The 19,980-nt window shown below is 36.2% G+C and overlaps 1 protein-coding gene across 11 annotated transcripts in view; it reads left to right on the top strand.

Annotated features, from left to right (window-relative positions):
- ROBO1 (roundabout guidance receptor 1) overlaps positions 1 to 19,980 on the top strand; it is a 1,151,573-nt gene that overhangs the window by 1,041,089 nt on the left and 90,504 nt on the right. For all 11 annotated transcript variants that reach the window (XM_021932690.2, XM_021932676.2, XM_021932679.2 and 8 more), the window contains one exon: positions 987 to 1,114. In XM_021932690.2, the coding sequence (XP_021788382.1) occupies positions 987 to 1,114 (128 nt within the window). The remainder of the gene's footprint in view (positions 1 to 986; positions 1,115 to 19,980) is intronic.

Raw genomic sequence — 19,980 nt, 5'->3', positions numbered from 1 at the left:
CTATGGGTGTTACATTATTCTGGGGAGAGGCTAACGGCAGGGACACTATTTTTGTGGTTGTCCGGGTCAGCGATGTAAACTGTCTGAACTGGGAGGTGAGATGGAGACAGGGCTCCACAGTAAAGAGAAATTTCTAAGACTAAAATGACAAATTGGAGGAGTTGTTAGATATGGACAGCTGGTGAAAGAAGATACGTAAATGTGTTAAGGAAAGGAGTTGGTTTATGTTAGGGGAAGAATGGAAATTTTATTTAATACATTAAATATTAGGTGCCTATGGAATATGATGTCTAATTATTAGTTAGAAATCCAAATTTGGAACTTAGATGAATTAGGGATAGGAAATGTTTGTGTAGTAGATCAATATATAAACTATAGTAGATAACTTAACTCAGGGAGATCATGTAGAGTAAAAAGAGGACTAAAGTGAAAGTTCAAGGAAAACCCAACATTTAAGGGGAGGGAAGATGAGGCAAGACAAGTGAACTTGAAAATGAAACTGGGTTCAAATTTCAACTCTGCCACCGAACTAGATGAGGACCTAGGCCAAGTTGCCTTACCTCCTATACCTCATTTTCCTCATCCAAAAAATGGAGGTGAGCATAACAGTTATTTCATACCATTGTTATAAAAACTTAGAAGGATAAAATCTATAAAACATTTAAAGTCTGGCAAATGATAAGAATTTAATTAATGGTCACTATCTTTTTGTTTTAGTGTGACCACAGGAGCTTGAGGAAATAAGTAAATAAATGCTAACTTTACCCCAAAATGTTCTTTTAGAAAGTAGTTTAATATGTTAGTCCACATAATTATAAAAACAAGCTTTTCTTCTGCCAGCTGACTTAGAGGAATACCACATTTTACTCTTTGTTTTAAATTATCAGAAAAGAATGTGGCATGTGCTTTGAAGCATTGTGTGTATAATGATGAGATCTTTCAAGTGGAAAGCCACTTAACTGTGCTTTCTTTTGTTATGTCATTAGATATGAAATCCGAGATGATCATACCTTGAAAATTAGGAAGGTGATGGCTGGTGACATGGGTTCATACACTTGTGTTGCAGAAAATATGGTGGGAAAAGCTGAAGCATCTGCTACTCTGACTGTTCAAGGTAGGCATTGGGGACGTCTTTGTTTCGGTGGTTTGAGCATGCAAAATATAATGCTGACAACTGAAGAAAATATTGTGTATAGGACTGTGTTACATATAGACTTTAAGTATTGCTCTAAATAATGTATTTCAAACATATTTAAATAACACATATTGTTTTGCCTATGGGAGCTCTGTACGTGTTACAGGAAGTTGAATTAAATGTTCAAAATTATGTTCAAAATTGAATTAAATGTTCAAGATAGTTCAAAAACTATCTTGGTCAAGTAGAGGCGAAGAATGTGCTTTAAACTCCAGGTCTTCAAACATAGAACCCTTCTAATCTTTTAATTAAATGATAGCTATTTCTGTCTTGGAGGAAACTTTGTCTTTGGAGGAAAACAAATCTTTCATTACTTCAAGATCATCCACTTTCAAGGGCCTGTACAATTTGTAACAGAAAAAGAAGATTCTATTACTCTTTAGAATGTAGGATTCATTGAATAGGGACTTTGCCATTGTTTTATGTGCACGGAGTGCTTGCATCATAACAAACACTCAATAAATATCAGCTGATTGAATGAATTGCACTTGTACTTTGCTAATTTTGATATAGATTTATTATTTAGTATCATATGATCCCAAGTGGATGCCGTGTTCTATGGCTACCAGGTTTTTGAAAGTCAAAGTCACATCTTAAGCTGATAGGAGGAAATGGATCTGTCACCTCTTTTCCATCCATAATCCAGAACTTTTTCATTCTCATAATCCCATTTTGTTTTTCTCTGTGATGTCATACTGATGATTTCTCACTATATCTCATTTGAGAACTTTCCCCTATTTTTTTTTTCTTTTTAAGTGGCAAGTTGTTGATCATGGAATTTCAGAGGCAATGACCTTTAAAAAAACATTTTATTGGTTGGGAAAAAAATTCCTGTTTTGACAGTATATATAGTAAATGGAAGTTCTGGCCATAAACCATTTAGCTTGTTTTGAGTCTAACATTAGCAACACTTGATGTTGTCATCTTTTCTGAACACTGTCTCTTCTAAGACTATTTAGGAAAAAAAGGTGGCTTTTGAGGGAGCGCTTCTACTGTGGGCTTTGTACAAAAGAGCCTTGTGGGCTTTTTACACTAGAAAAAAAAGAGTAAAGAATATTTCCTTCCTGTCTCTAAAGCCATTATGTCCCACTTTGGGGTTTTTAGCTCAATCTCATAAAAAACAAAAGGAAAAAAAGAAAGATCAAGAACAAACATTGAGTTTCTAAGGCCAAGACTACTTCTCTTTAATCTAAGTTAGACTTGAGCTCCAAGTAAGGCTAAAACTAAGAAAAGAAAACCTCTTCACATTTACAGAAAGCAGAAATTTAAGAGGTGTCAAATCCAAGTTCGAAAGCCCTCCAGGAGTGAAAGTAGCCAGGATGAATACAAGACATGAAAAGATGTGTCTATCTCCAGGCAATTGTGATAAGGAGGTTGACTGTCTATTACGTTAGTCGGTGAAATGTGTTTCACTTTGTGTTTTCAAGTACTTTACCTTGGTAGCCTGATGCTTTTATAACTAACAGCTATTCTGCTGAGTATGCAGTAGACAGTGAAATCACCATGGAGTTTCTTCCTGCAATTTTAAACTCAGCTACAAAACTCATTCAGCCTTCAGTTTTCCATATGGAAATCTTGCTCTCTAAGCCTTGGTTTCAATGGAAATTGGCACAAATGATCAAATCCAGAAACTACTGGAATTTAGAATTTCTCATTTCAGCTGTGTTGTGTTTTCTATAAATGTTTAAAAGATCTGTGTATAGTTAAGGATATATTATTCAATATTAAAATAAAATATGCCTATTAACATCACTGTTAAAACATCTTTAACATGCTAGAATAATAAACACAGTATGTTAAAGAAAGTAACGTGATTCCCAACTCCAAAAGATAACTAAGAAAAAAACATTCCAAGGAAACCTGAGCAGATACGCCTTTTTTCATCTTTTGAGATTGAATGTAGAAAAACACCAGTTACTACAAAGGAAGCTAATCAGAATCGAAGCCATTTGGTAGCAGGAAATAATTAAAGTTAAAAAATTCAGTAGTGTAATTGTATTGTTAAAAAGCTTTCTGTGTTTTGTGTACAGCTCATTTTTAACAGACAGTGTTGCAGTCAGTATGAGGTTAAACATAATCTTTCTCTCCCTCCCACCTCATACAATGAGTATTTAATTTGTATCATTGATGTTAAGCCAATAAAGCCCTGTGATGCAGGTAGAAGTTGTGGGAATAAATTACCTTACATAAGGGTGGCCATTTGATTTTCAACCCCAGCACAGATGCAATTAATTCCAGCATCTTAAAAAGAACCCTGATTTGAGAATTTTTTTTTTTTTTGCCAAGGTCTTCTTGTAATCCTAAATTCTGCTGTTTTCTAGACTATATGTCTTTAAATATTCCTCTCTTGACACTAGGGGTTTCCATGACTTTTCTACCTGTGTACTCATCATGGTTCTTTCATGGTACTGCACATGTAGTAGGCACTTTATCTAATACATTCTTATTAAAATTTGAAATGTGAATATGCATTTCAAACTTCTGCTTGAATGGTAGAAATAGCACAGGGGGCCGGGCACTGTGGCTCACACCTGTAATCTCAGCACTATGGGAGGCCAAGGCAGGCAGATCACCTGAGGTAAGGAGTTCGAGACCAGCCTGGCTAACATGGTGAAACCCTGTTTTAACTAAAAATACAAAAAATTAGCTGGGCATGGTGGCATGTGGCTGTAATCTCAGCTACTCTGGAGACTGAGGCAGGAGACTCGCTTGAACCTGGGAGGTGGAGATTGCAGCGAGCTGAGATTGCACCATTGCACTCTAGTTTGGGCAATAAGAGCAAAACTCTGTCTCAAAAAAAAAAAAAAGAAAGAAAAGAAATAGCACAGGGACATCCTAGGGAAAATTCAAGCAGCTTCTGGTGGCTTTGATTCTGAGTGCCAACAGTATGCTCCATTTGATCACATTTGAAGAGATTACCATTTATGAATGATGCTGCCTTATGACCTGTGTTTGAAAGAGCACAGTAATTGTTTTACTGTCTGTCTGTATCTCAATGTCATGTTGTATACCTTAAATATATACAATGAAATGTATTTTTAAAAGGAATGGAGGTGAAAAGGGAACAGAGTAAAATCTAGGGCTAGACACTGTTTCTTAAACTTACCTGAAGTTAATTTTATACAGATTATCAGGCATGGCCTATAGAAAATCCAATTTAGGAGATCTGGGTTGGAGCACAGAAATTTCTTTTTATTTTTAAACAAGCAACTTCACAAACCTCAGGAATGAGGAGTTACTTGATGAACTGACAGCAAGAATAGAAGACTTTTAAAAAATGTCTTTATAATTGGAGACTTACAGAGGTAGAAGAAGTATGTTAAAGACAATGGTATAGCTCAGAGAATGGACATTGGAATCAGACAGAATTTAGTTGAATCGTGATTCTGTCATTTACTACTATGTAACCTAGAAGAGTTTATATAAATTTCCTGAGACTCAGTTGACCCATATGTAAAATGGACAGAGTAATACCAACCTTTATATAAGGATATTTAACATATTATCTGTTATACAGTAAATATTTTGTAAGTAAAGAGCATTATACTTACAAGTGTTATTATTGATAGCTTTATTGCTTAATTTCAATAATTATTATCTGGTAAGAAAAATCTTTAGATAATTCTAGATAAGTGGCTTTTCTATTGCAAATGAAGAATCTGAAGTACTAATACTGTCATGACAATTTATTATGTAACACATTATTAAAGACATTTCTCAAATATAAAGCATTACATTTTTATTTTTTAAAACCTCTGTTGGAAGGTTGAGGCAGGAGGAATGCTTGAGGCCAGGAGTTCGTGACTCCATCTCTACAAAAAGTAACTTTAAAATCAATCGTGCATGCTGGCGTGCACCTGTAGTCCCAGCAACTTGGGAGGCTGAGGCAGGAGGACAGCTTGAGTCCAAGGGTGGGAGGTTGCAGTGAGCTGTGAACCCCATTCTTGCACTCCAACCTGGTTGACAGAGTGAGACCCTGCCTCTAAAAATAAAACAAAAATAAAAATCCTTATGGGCTATTATAGTCAATATGTTGGATTTTGCTAGTGCCAGTGAAGCTAGACCTAGATATGTATTGAAGTTTTGCAAAATAAGTAGATAAATTATTGAAATTTATGACCATTTTGGAAGAAAAATTAATCAAAAAGATGGCATTACATGTGCATTGGAGTGTTATTGTTATGGAAGAACATTCAGCCAAGGGTTTTTTGTCACAATTTCCATTCCATTATCTCTAAGAGTGACTGTTTTCTCATTTTTTAGATTCTCAGTACCTCAGTTTCTCCCTGTAAAATAATGGTGCTTCCTCACAATTCATACAGAGACTAGTAAGATTATCCATGAGCAAATATCCTCAGAAACGTCTTTATCTCCTTAATGATCATTCCAAAACATGGATGAAATGTGAGGCTGCACCCTGTTAATAGAAAGTAGTTGCATCACTAAAACCTGCATCACATCTGGAGTGACGTTTGTGGGATTCCTTGTTCCTGGCCAGTGGAATGCCAAAGTCAACTGAAAATATTGAATCAAGTAAGATATTGATTACTTAGTAATGCAGGTTTTATTTGACTTAGGAAAGAGGCAAACTGTAATAAAATTTTGGTGATATTAGAAAGTTTGGGCTAAAAATATATTTTTCCAGGGTTTAGGCAATAAAAAGAAGATCCTGATCCCTTTAACTTGTGTATTGGTATTTATGGTGTACCGATATTGGTACATTATCGAAACTCATTGTCAGAATGAGACCCAAAGGCTCAGCAGTCATGACCTATTGAAGAATCATTACTGTTCATTATCTGACCAATACCAAATGCTGAAACAATGCTGTTTGGGGTAATTACAACAGAAAAGTGTTTCTGCTTAACTTTTAGTTAGCCAGAAAATTCAGTACACCTGAACCTCACATCGCATCATTTTCTAAACTAAGCAAAGGTTCATTACCTATAAATGTTAACCATCAGCGTTGTTACATCTGTACTTAGTGTTTTTCTGCATCCCTATTTCCCCTCCATAGGTATAACAGCTACATACCTTTCTTTTCAAGAAATCTTTTTGTGAACCTAAAATACACAAACAAAACCAAGCATCTTTTTAAAGACATAGCACCTCTCTTTTGATTTATTACATTGTTCTAATTGAACTGCAGCATCTCCATTTGACAAGTGTTAGGATTGCTGGCTCTGTCTTGGTAGGAATGAATTTTTCACTGACGTGGTATTTCGTGTTGCATAATGGCTCCACCTTTTAAGACAAAAAGATATATAAACTGTGTTTATAACAGTTTTGTAGGCTGCGACATACCTATAAAAGCTGAAATCTAAGCAGAGCGAAACAGATGCATAGAGGCACCCTGCCACGTTTTTAAACAGGGTGTCACTGAAACCGCTAAAATGTATGCCTCCCCTTGGTATTCAGGAATGGTTGCAGGTTTGTTTTTATATGATTTTGCTATCTTAATCTAAATCTATTATGTATTTATTAGATGCTTACCAGGTGGGCCTTCAGGTTCTTCTTAGAATCAGATGACTGTCAAATTAAATTATTATTTTTATTTTTGAACTAAAATGATTAATTGAAAAAGAAAAGCGAATGCTTTACTCTTTATTCAAAGTAGACGTTAGGAAAAGCCTGGTGAATACAGCTTCAAAATACTTAAAAATGAAAAATATTATATTTATTGAATTATTAATAACAAACCCTATAAAATTTACAACTTTCAGAGACAATCATGTTGGTGGCTTTTTCAATTATTCCATTTTTGAGGAGTGCTATTTCGAAAGAAAGATAAGTGATAAAGCCGCATAGTTTAAAGTTTGAGTTTCTCCTGTTTCTGAGTTTGTCCTCAGCCTCTAAGATTTCTTATGATTCCTTGCTTCAGTGATACTCATTGCTTAAACAAGGCAAAGTAGATGGCATTATTAATCTTTCCACTCCTTTTGTAACTTCACAGATAAAGCAGCTCTTCTTACTGTCACAATTTCATTTCCAAAGTAAGTTTGTGCCTCTATCACCAGAGTGATCATGTTCCCATCGCAGTGTCCCATCGGTCACAGGAAACCGAACCGAAACGGCCTGAAAACAGACTTCCATACACCAACCATTTCCCAAGCCATCACCTTTTATCTCCCTGAGTTGAAATAGAAGAAAATCCAATCCCGTTTTTGTTTGTCTCTCTCACAACAGGAACTAAAAGACACTTAGTCTTCTCATTTCTCTCGAGGCCGGAGTGTAGGGCCAGCCAGTCACAGGAAGCAGTACGTTTAGATCTCAGTTCACACCCCGCTCTACTCCTCTCCAGGCTTCTCACAGGGACGGGTCACTTTTTGAAGCTCTGTTCAAAGAAAAGGCAGGTGCCAAACATTGCCAAACCCGATGAGGCCGTGTTATCAGATGAATGGGATTTCTGTGAAATCCTAGTTCTTCTCTCATAAGAGCTTCTCCCTTTTTCTTCTCTTGATGTGAAGTCACTCTAGTCTCTCAACTTTATCAGCTGTTTTTTTAACTATAAAATACAGTATCACGAATTATGTTGCTGTTTCTTTAAACGTATTGCTGACATACAGTAGGAATGTTAAAACATCAAAAGAATGCGCATTCTATTCTCTTCTGCAGAATTGTTGTTTTGTCTGATGCTTCTCCTAAGTATTAATGCCAACTGTGCAATGAAGGAGCGTAACACTTTCTCATTAGGACTGATTAGCCAGTGACAGCTTCTGGGAGTCTGAGCCTTAAAGTATGAGATTGACATGCAACAAGGGAGACACAAAGACGGAAAAAAAGACCCGTGCTGTCTTTTGCCTGACTTAATTGCTGCTAATGGGATGTTTCCTGGAGCCTCTCTCTTTGGTGCTAGTAAACTACATGCTTCAAAAAAGAAACTTCGGTGAAATATCTAGGACACTGCAGTTTATGATTGACCCCTATGTACTGTCCCAATGAACTCAGAGTTGAAGAGTAATTATAACTTTCAGTAAAACAAGAAGCAGCTGTCAGAGGTTTGTCTGAGCCTTTGAGCTTCTACTAACCCAGTCTGTAAGCATTCGTTCACAGAATATAATAGTGAAGAAGGGAAAGTAAGAGCAGACCAGACATCAGAAGCTGAATCTACTAATATTCTTTATTTCACATGTTGGCAATGCAACTGCAGACACACAGTCAGTCGACAGCTTAACTCTTTATCCTTCATGCTCCCACTTTCCCGTGTCTTATTCTTAATCAGTCATCACAAAATCCTACTTATTTTGCCTTTTACCTATTTCTCAACTCTTACCACCTCCCTTACCTTCTTATCATTGCTCCGTTTTAGGCCTTCATCATCTCTCTGGGAAACAATTAACTTCTAACCAGGTTCCTTGCCTCCACCTGTCTCATAGAATCCATTCTTCACACAACAGATTAATCTACCCAAAAAGGCTGAGCGCGATGGCTCACGCCTTTAATCCCAGCACTTTGGGAGGCCAAGATAGGAGAATTACTTGAGCCCAGAAGTTCGAGACCAGCCTAAGCAACACAGTGAGACCCAGTGTTAAAAAATTTTTTTTAATACTTTTAAAAAGATTTTTAAGAAGATTGTCTACCTAAAACACAGTTCTAATTATATTAATTCCTTCCATAAATGACTTCCATGGACTTCCATGGTTCCCATCTCTCCAGGGTAAGATCCAAAATACTTTTGATGATGCTAGCCTCCTTTCTTGCTACTCACTTTAGTATAATATGCTATATTCCTATATTTTTTTCATGTATACACCACCATGTAGCTTAGCTCTGGGCTTTTTGTTATGTTGGCTCCTTGATCTAAAATGCCCCAGCCCCACCTGCCCCATCTTCTACTCACTAATTACTCCTATTCTTGAACGTGGTTCACATAAGCATCCTCCAGCAAGCTTTTCAGACACTCCCCATCCGAGTGAGAGTTAGGTATTTCCCATTCACCTACCCATTGGATGCTACTACTGCCCTTAAGGGTATTTCAACGTCTGAACTGCTTGGCTATGAGTTCCTTAGGCACACACTTTGCTTACCTTGCTTTGTTAGTCTCATTGTTTACTGCAGTCTCAGAGGCATCCGTTTTAGTTAGGGTCCTCCAGAGAAACACACTCAATGGCATCTATAGAGATAATAAGAGGAGATTTATTATAAGTATTGGTATGAGGCATCAAGAATTCCCACCATCTGCCATCTGCAAGGTGAAGAACCAGCAAAGCAGGTGGTGTAATTCAGTCTAAGAGCAAAATTCGGACATCACAGGAGCAGGAGATGTGTGTCCCAGCTCCAGAAGAGATAGCACATTTGCCTTTCGTCTGCCTTTTTTCTACCTGGACCCTCAATGGATTGGATGACGCCAGCCCACGTTGGTGAAGGCATGTCTTCTTTACTCAGTTAACGGTATCAAATACTAATTTCTTCTGGAAACACCGTCACAGACGCTCCCAGAAATAACATGTTACACTCAAATGGACACATAAGATTAACCATCACAGAAACCTTGATGTTCTTGTGACATTTTCTGTGTGAGTGAATTACGCGCTTATCCTGATACACACTGGTTGTTGAATCCTAGATAAATCGTCTAACTTCTCTGAGATTAAGAGTTCTCATCTGTTGAAAAATGAGTGTACATGTAATACAAATATCAGTCAGCTAATAGGAAAATAAACTAATGAATAAAATAGTTAAGTTCCCAAGAAAGTGGGTTGTGGAGTATGGGGTGCTTAAGCAAATACAATTGTTGTTACAGTTTTTATGATTGTTTTTCTCAGCTTCTTCCAAAACAAAATTAAAAATTCATCAGATTCCTGTTAATTGTTATTTTGTCCATAGAGATTTGACATTTTTGATAACTGATTAATGTGAACTTTGGTTATTATTTTACTTTAACGTAATTATTATCCCTCCCTGCTATGTTCAGTGGTGCTAAATTTCCTGATAGAATGAATAATGTTGAATCCCATCACTGCCTGCTCCAAGTAGTCCGTATATTGGAACAATTGAATTAACTAAATATAAACAAATTTAGATATACCGTACTCAGAAATACCTTCAATATAATTTAGTCTGGAAAAAATGGATCAGAAGGCGTAATCCACAAAAAGAAATATGCATTTGATCATTTTCTAACATGTGAATTAGCAATTTTGAAAATAATCAAGATACATGCTAATGTTAATGTAACATACTATGCAAATGTATGACTGTCTTTTTGAGACAGGGTCTCCCTATGTCACCCAGGTTGGAGTGCAGTGGCACAGTCATGGCTCACTGCAGCCTTGAACTCCTGGGTTGAAGCAATCCTCTCCCTTCAGCCTCCCAAGTAGCTAGGACTACAGAAACATGCCACCATGCCCATCTAATTTCTTTTTTTTTTCTGGAAAGATGAGGTCTCACTATGTTGTGCAGACTCGTGTGTGTGTGTGTATGTGTGTGCTTAATGAACCATTACACAATTATTTCAGATTGTAAAATTAAAATTTAGGTAAAAGTGAAGCAATATAGCTTACTGTAGACTTTATTGCCAGTCGGGGAGAAACTTTTAAAAACTTGCATTCAAAGGCACCTCTCGGGGAGAGAAGACCTACGTTGTAAATCTATGGTTTCCATAAATAGAGTTCACTGTTTAACTTTCTAGCAGCACGTGAGATCTTTGTGTAAGATTCCTAGGACTTTTTGCAGCTTGTATGATAACTAGGCATAAAATAAATATTGAGAGAAACAACTGGTCCTTCAGTTCTGAATCTCCTTTATTTGATGTAGACTTCATTTAAATCATTTGTTGGAACAGTTTCCTTAAGTTGCTGATTTTAGAAAATCTGGCAATATAATAGTGCATTGTTTCTGACCATTAACGTGGTTATTTGAGTCAAAGCCAAAACTAATAGTGTCAAGGGACCTTTTTGCAGAGTCAACTTAGGTTTAGTATAATCCAAGATCTTGGTTGAAAACTGTGAGTTCATCAACATTTTGAGGAAACACATATTATGAGACCCCCCAAAGCTTTATTTGACAATTTTAAGAACCTTGATATGTGTGTGATGTTTTTGCCAGACTCTGACAAGACATAGCAGACTGGTTCTTTGGGGAATGATTCTTAATGACATGTGGCAGTAATCCACAAATGCCTACTAAAGTCACTAGTGCTACAGTGAGCAGTGCTTCAGGGGTTGGAGGATTATATATGTATAAAATGGTGGTAAATATATATATTAAACATATATATTGGATATGCAAATATGTATGTATACACATATTCAATGTAATGTATATTTACCACTGCTTGTATGGATGGATACTCTTAATACTAACCTCAAGAGTCTTATTCAAAATACTACCTCTAAGGGATGTGTTGTGGAGGCTTGTGTGTGTTTCGTCTCCTTCTCCTCCTCATCCTCCTCTTTCTTGTTTATTTTGTAGTTAAAATAAGGCTTTAAAATTTTTTAACTGAAGACTAGGGGGGCTGATGGGGAAAGAGATTTTATGGTAAAAAGAAAACTGAAAAAGACAAGATGTGATGGAAACCTTTGAAGAATCAGTATTGCCAGTTGAGCTCTTCGTGAGCAGGCTGAAAGTGGAATGCCATCAACCAAGAGATTTAATGAAGTCCCACTACAGAATTTAAGAAGAGAGTGATTTGTGAGAATAACTCCCTCTCCTAACTGTTCTGATCCAGTGGTGTAAACACGATGCTGAGCACCACTCCTGCTGGGTTTTTTAATGCTGTTTCATTTGATTGAGACCCAGTAGCTTTTTGGCCTATGATTCTTTGCTGTTTTGTTTTGTTTTGTTTTGTTTCTCCCTAGAGGAATAAAGTAAAGAACTTCTTGTGTACCTATAGCTTAAAGAAACAGCCATTGTAACCCTAATGATTGCTGAATGTGTGGGATTCTCTTAGATTTCTTTCATCCACAAAAAAGGATTCTGGGTTTCTTTCAGTTACTTCAGAAAAACAGATATGAATCATTAAAGTTAATCAAAAGAAAGGCATTCACTTCATGGCCATCCTACAGAGAATTTGAAATGCTTTCTTCGTTGTGTACACCAGGCAAATATTTGAAGAAATAAGTAGAGCACTCAGGTACAAGAAATAATTGATACATAAGAAGATTCAGCAACAAATAATGACACAGCACCTCACTAGTAAATAGCACATCATAGGCCTTCTATTATGGTCTGAGTTTTACTGTGATTTATTCATCTACATAACAGTGGGTAAGGTTTTCTCGCTGCCCAGTTATATAGATGTATAACTGAGCAACTGTCTTTAGTAACCAAACTAACATTCCGAAATAATGGCATCAATGGGGAAAAATGTAATTGACTTGTATGGCTATATCACGTCTCAACTGCTCAGACTGAGAATGAAATTTGGAGAAATAAATTACTTTTTTGCTCCTGTCATTGAGAGATAGCATTTTTTAAAATGTTCATATTAACAACCTCACGTAATTTTAAGACTTGGAATTATTTTGTCAGAGTTAGTATCATTCAATATAAAAAAATTAATTCTAAGTTGATTCACATAATAGTTTGTATTTTATCCAGAATTGTTTGCACATTAAGTGATCAAGGTATTTTATTTTTCAAAACAGAATAATTGCAGACTGTTTACATGAAGAACACCTTTACCTTATGATGAATCCTGAGTAAACTAAACAAGATAACTAAAAATGTGACTGTTTGTACATCCATATGTATGGATAATTTTTATTATTTGCTTACTATGGTTTTAAATATTTTGATAGATATGCATAGCATGAATCAATTAGGCTGAATAGTATTCACTGTTTTTAGACTGGTGAATCATTTTAGCGAATACCAAACATCAGGGTCATCATTAGAACAGTTACACTTGGTAATTACATAGCATCTGGTGTCCTTCGAGCCATATTTTAGTAATTTAAAAATACAAAGCAATTCTTTTTATTTTAGTTTTTAAAAATATTTTGTATAAATTAGAAGTTAACATTTTGTAGTATACCTAAAGTTTGCAAAACTGATTAAAATACCATGAGCACTTTAATTTGTTTTTAAACTGTTTCTCTCAGGACTTGATAAATAATGTGCCAGTATAAACACACCTGCAGAAAATACTGAAGTAAGTATAAGACAAAATATAGCTGAGTAATTGCTTTATAACAGATTTATGAGGGTAGGAAAATCCATAAATGGTTGTTAAAGTTAGCTTTAGGACATTTATTTTGTGTGGTCGATGTTATTAGGAGAGAATTTAGAGCATTGCACAATTAAACCTGATAGGCCATTTTACAAAGGCGCTTTTAAAAAGTTATTTTGTGGATGGTGAAATAGCCATTTCAAACAGTGCCTTTTAGGTCATTAGTGAAGAGATGAGAAGTGCTTTTGTGGTTTTCCTTAGGCTTTTAACTCCCCCAGAATGTACTTAATCACTAAATATAATTGATAATAAATAATTTTGACCTGATTTAGGTTTCTTGAGAATAAACATTAAATCATGTAACTCTGTGCTAGATTGTTGAAACTTTCAATTTTAGACATGGTTGGGGGCTTATAAAGCATTTACTTTCACACTGCCTTTGACATTTACAGTGAGTGTTTTAAAATGTTGCATCACATCACTTTTCAGACATGGAATTGGTTGTTTTATCATTGTTTCTATAAGAAAATAAAATACAGGGCAAGTTATTTTCCCCCAAACCTTTTTATAAGTATGAAACTGCTCATATATGAGCAATTATGTGTCCATGTTCATCTAATATATCAATACATATATTGTACACTTAAATCATTTCTTGTTAAAAGTCATTTTGTTTAGGTCATGGAGACAAAACATTTCAGAACCAAAATTACATTACAGTAAGGTTTAACTCTTTTTAAAATTACAAGCAAGTCATCCAATGTAGTAAAAAGTTGCTATTTTTACATTTTAAGAGCTGGAGAGGCCGGGCACGGTGGCTTACACCTGTAATCCCAGCACTTGGGAGGCCACGGCAGGTGGATCACCCAAGGTTATGAGTTCGAGACAAGCCTGGCCAACATGGCAAAACCCCATCTCTACTAAAAGTACAAAAATTAGCCAGGTGTGGTGGCAGGTGCCTGTAATCCCAGCTACTCAGGAGGCTGAGGCAGGAGAATCACTTGAGCCTGGGAGGCAGAGGTTGCCGTGAGCCTAGATTGCGACACTGTACTCCAGCCTGGGAGACAAGAGCTAAACTCCGTCTCAAAAAAAGAAAAAAAAAAGAGCTGCAGATACCAGCAGAATTCTGATACTGCCTGTCTTACCTGGTAGGTGACCTTATGAAATTTACTTAGTCTTCATTTTCTTTCTTTTGCAAAATCGAGATATCGAATAATTCCTTACAGAGCTGCTAAAGGGGTTCCTCACATATGATCTGACACACAGTTAGCTAAGACCAATGCCTTCTTACTATTAAACTGAGATGGAGAATGTTTATATAATTTATGCAGGGTCACAGGCTTGATGCCTTTTGGAAAGGATCTTGATCCAAAGTTGTTTAACTACCAGTTGAACAATGTTATCATTACGTCCTCATGTCCCTTAACTCTGGACCCTCCATGAAATACGCCATTTAAAGATAGACATTCCAGTTTTCAGATAAACCAATTCTTGAGCACCTTCTATGTACAAAACAGTATGCTGGGTACTATGAAGGATGTACAGATAAATACGACGTGGATCGCATCTTCACAGAGCTCATTATAGCCTAGTGAAGAAGAGAGATACACACAAATATCTACAGTATCAGCGGAATATGAAAAATGGACTCTTAAAGATAGCACTGAGTGCTTTCACCTGGGCTATTGGAACACTACTGTCATTTCTTCCACCTTTCAGCCGATATTTAAAATGTGAGTAACAGCATCACCTTGAGAAGTTCTGGAGAAATAATGGCAAAAAAATGAGCAAATACTTGCTCACGGGGAGCACACGGGCTAATTTCAGAGAAACACAAAACAATCACACAAATGTGTAATTTTAACTACAATATGTGCTCTGAGAGGCAAATTAAGGTTGCTATGAAAATACGTAGCATTCTGATATGATTTAGTTCAAATTTAGAGATAATTTCTTGAAAAAGTATTTTTTTAACTGAGCTCTAACTACTGAATAGTAATCACATGGGTGAAAGGGGAAGATCCCAGGGCACAGTATAAACAGAACCAGAGGCAGCAGGGTGTGTGGTGTACTCAAGGACTGAAAGAAGGCCAGCAGGGCGAGGTCAGGGAGAGGGAGAAGAGGTGACAGGAGAAGACACTGAATTGTTACACAGCAAGGCCACATTAAGAATTTCGTTTTCTATTTTAAAAGTAATGAGACCTTGCTGAAGGACTTTAAGCAATAAACAAAACACAAAAATAAAGTGTAATTATATTATTATTATTATTATTACTTTGAGACGGAGTCTTGCTCTGTCACCCAGGCTGGAGCACAGTGGCATGATCTCGACTCACTGCAACCTCCGCCCCCCAGGTTCAAGCAATTCTCCTACCTCAGCCTCCCAAGTAGCTGGACTTACAGGCACCCACCACCACCCTGGCTATTTTTTTTTTCTTTTTTTTGTATTTTTGGTAGAGATGAGGTTTCCCCGTGTTGGCCAGACTGGTTTCGAACTCCTGACCTCAAGGTGATCCACCCGCCTCAGCCTCCCAAAGTGTTAGGATTACAGTGTTAAGCACATGAGCCACTGCCCCTGGCCTTTTATTTTGTTTTAATCACTCTGGCTACATCATAAGACTGGACTGGAAAAGACCAAAATAGTAGTTCAAGTGAGTGCTGTTGGATAGCTTGGGCCAGAATGGTGGCAATAAAGATAGAAGGAGGTAGATGGATTGGATAAATGGTTACAGGATAAACACTATGGAATTTGGTGGTTGACTGTGTATTTCCAGGAGGAAAGACAGGAAAGATGTAGGTTTCTGGCTTTCTAAGTGGACCTAGGGAATATTACCGTCAAAATTATAGTCCTAAGATATGTGCTGGGTGATGTGCACATTGTCATAGATTGCTGTGTGGTTGCATTTGAATTGTGGATTCCTTAGTAGACAAGTAACTACCAACGTGTATTAACTGCTTTTTGGGAAAGTAACAGTATTTTTAGAAGGGAAGAATAGGAGAAAGAGTACTAACCTTTTCTCAGTACCTGTGATATGTCAGGCGTTGTGCAAGGTACTTTGTATATATGGGGTGAAATAAATAGATGTTAGTGTTCTGATAAGCTTTAAGTTGAATAGCTCATCTGCAGCTGGGCTTCTGAATCCTGGCACTGCTGACATTTTGTGCTACATCATTCTTTGTTTTGGGAGGTTGTCTTGGGCCTTGTAGGATGTTTATCGGTATCATTGGCCTCTGTCCACTAAATGCTAGTAGCTCTCTGCCTTCACCGTCTTCCCACATCAGTTGTGACAGCAAAAATTGTCTCCAGAACCATTGTTCTACAGAATAATGAGAGATATTTAAGTGGAGGTGAAAAGTTCATAGTATTTTATGTATCCATTAAATATATTCTAAAAATGGCCTCCTTTATCTCTTTATTTTTATGTCTCAAAAGTTGAAAGACATAATGACAGGCTTTTAAGTTAAACTCAATCTTTTCCCCCAAAAGAAATCATACCTAGTATTAAAATATCCTGAGAGTTTTTAATTGTTAGAGATATTGTCATTCATGAGTATCTATGTATATAATTTTTCCAACATACCAGTGACTGGATTTTGTCAATTCAAATATAGATAGCTTTACTACTTGAGAATTTGGGCTCTTGTATTTGAATAGAAATGTGTTTCTTCCAAAAGTTTTTATTTAACTCACTACCTTACTCCGTTCATATTCTCTGGAATGTGGTGTTTACAATTCTAGTGCATCAGATGTGTTAACTGAGCTCTGCATTCAAAAAGTACTATAGATGAGAATGGGGGAAAAATCACCTCAATTTAAGGATTCATTAGAATTTAGCTACTAGCAGTGAAAACTTATATCTATGAATTAGCAGAAGAATTCCAAAGTTGAGATGATTTCATTTTTAGCCCATTAAAAAAAGCAGCTGTTCTCTGATATTTACTAATAGGATTGGTCCTATTGTAGATACATTCACTTTACAATAACATATTCTATAGAGTCAATCTAGGAGTTTGTAATACTTAAGTTATTTTAGACCTAAATACTGTAGCAATCTTCTGTCATTATATTTTTTTAAAATTAAATGTTTCTGAATGTCCATACAATTAAAATCATAGCACAGAAAGCACTTTAAGATTCAATTTCTCTCTCCCTCTGCCAGACACGGTTATATCTAAACTGTTGTGGCCTAATGGAAATAAATCCTATTTTAAAAGACCTCTAGAGACATCATAGTTGGCAACCAATTCATGGTTCAGTGACCTTTTCTGTTAACTGCTTCGTTTCTAGACTTTCTTTACATTGTTCATGCTATTATTTAGGCCCATTATCATCTTTTCTTCTGGCCTTGGTAGTTATAAAAATTGGCTGGTCCCCATACTTATTAGACATAATCTGAAGACTTCTTAAGTATCTATTCAACTAACTTATTTTCTTTAGATGAAAAAGGTCTTCTCCTCCAAACTCTGTATAATGTTTTTCCAAACATTTATCATCTTTCTGACCCATACACATGTCTCCTGAATGTGACAAGCAGATAGAAGATAAAAGAGGAATCTTCTTCCTCCTTCCCTCCCTCCCCCCTGCCTCCCTCCCTCCCTCTTTCCTTTATTTCCTTCCTTCCTTTCTTTGACTTCCTTTCTCTCTTCTTATCTTACTTATACCTAAAGATTACTGTGTGAGCAATGTATATTCTTAGTATACAAAAGATTTCAAAACAAATAAATAATTTACAACACTATGATATCACATTCATAAAGGAAGAAAGTATTTTATTCTAAATGGTAGTGGCTGTGTGTGTGTGTCTGTGTGTGTGTGTGTGTGTGTGTGTGTGTGTGACAGAGAGAGACGAAGAGGGGATTCTTGTCAAAATATACTGTTTTGATGTTTCAAAAAAGATGGATATTTTGTTCAACATATAAAGATTTCAAGTGATGAAATAATTAAAATTGATTTACCCTTAAAAATGATTGCAGTACTTTTTAATTGCAAAAATAAATTTTTCAAGCAGCATTAAGTCTGTGTTATTACCTGTTAGTTTCCAGGTCTTTTTAAAACTCTAGCTGAATATTCTTAAAATATTTTTACCATCATGAAGAATTCTTTAAAACCAGTTTATGTATATGCATGTAGTAATGATTTTGGTAGTAATGATTTTAAGTTAAACTACTATTTGTGGCAGTTTAAATGTAAAATCAAATGTATTTTGTATCCTATTGCGTATTCTTCTAAAATCAAACATATTTTGTATCCTATTGCATGTTCTTCTGAAATCAAAAGTATTTTGTATCCTATTGCGTATTCTTCACCACTAACTGATTGACCAGTAGGAAAATTTGTACAGAGAGTTGGATATTGTCAGGAGGCCTAGAAGCCAGTCTATGGTGAACCGCCTGTGACCTTGAGAAAGTTCTTTAACAATTTAGATTTTCTATTTTCTCATGCAAAATAAGTTTGGACTGATAAGTTCTAAGGTCACTTCCAGTGCCCACATTTTATAGTTTTATTAGAGACAGAAACGGACGGGCATTTCCCCTCTCTTAGCAAGGAAAGGGACTTGGCATACAGGTGCCTGCAACCTTAAAAGCAGAAAGGAATGAAGTTGAGAAAGTCTATGAGAAAGGTTGGAGTGCAGCCTCCCATAAATGCCGAATGTTAGAAGATAATGAATGAACAGGTTCCAAGTTACTCTGCTTTTTTTTTTTTTTTTCCCCTGATTCTTTGTGCCATGTCCAATACGACAATAATTAAAATCTGCCTGTTTCATAGAAAGGACCATATTCTCTGTATGGAAAGGAAATCCTATTACCTGACCTTTGGAGAAATGTAGAGAAAGGAGAAATCTGGGGAAAACTTACATAAATTCCTATAATTTATTCTTTAGCAGAGAAAGTTAGGGATGGTAATTTTTTTCAAGTGAGTGAAAGGATTTTATATAGTCCATATTAATGACTTCTGTTTGTTTACTGAAAGTAGAACAAATGAAAGGGGGGTTAAATTCTGAACAGACAGTCTTTCCTTTAGATAAGAGGATTCATTTCTTGATAATCAAAGTTGTTAAAAACTTAAATGACCATTCAAGATAGACTCCTCTCCAAAACCTCTGATGTTTTAGAAGCTTCTATGTTACATTATGTTATTAGATAACTTTTAAGATCCTTAATAGGCTATAAAATGTTTTTCTTTTTTTCTTTTCTTTTCTTTTTTTTTTTTAGACAGAGTCTTGCTCTGTCCCCCAGGCTGGAGTGCGGTGGTGCAATCTTGGCTCACTGCAACCTCCACTTCCCAGGTTCAAGCGATTCCCCTGCCTCGGCCTCCCAAGTAGCTGGGACTACAGGTGTGTGCCACCACGCCCAACTAATTTTTTGTAATTTTAGTAGAGATGGGGTTTCACTGTGTTAGCCAAGATGGTCTCAATCTCCTGACCTCATGATGCACCTGCCTCGGCCTCCCAAAGTGCTGGGATTACGGGCGTGAGCCACCACACCTGGCCTAAAATATTTTTCAGTTATCATCTGTCATTGACGTGATATGCAAATACATTAGTCTAAAGTTCTTAAACCCATTGGATTTTAATTAATAAAAGGATTCTACTCCTGTGGGTTGAGTGCTAGTAAAAACTATAAGCAAGAAAAGGGTGCTTTAAAAATTTTAAATTATGTGATTTCCAATAAT

This window comes from Papio anubis, chromosome 2, assembly GCF_008728515.1.
Source record: "Papio anubis isolate 15944 chromosome 2, Panubis1.0, whole genome shotgun sequence".
In the NCBI taxonomy this organism is placed as follows: Eukaryota; Metazoa; Chordata; class Mammalia; order Primates; family Cercopithecidae; genus Papio; species Papio anubis.
The sequence above is the reverse complement of the archived record's forward strand: the minus strand, read 5'-3'. Positions and strand labels throughout refer to the sequence as shown.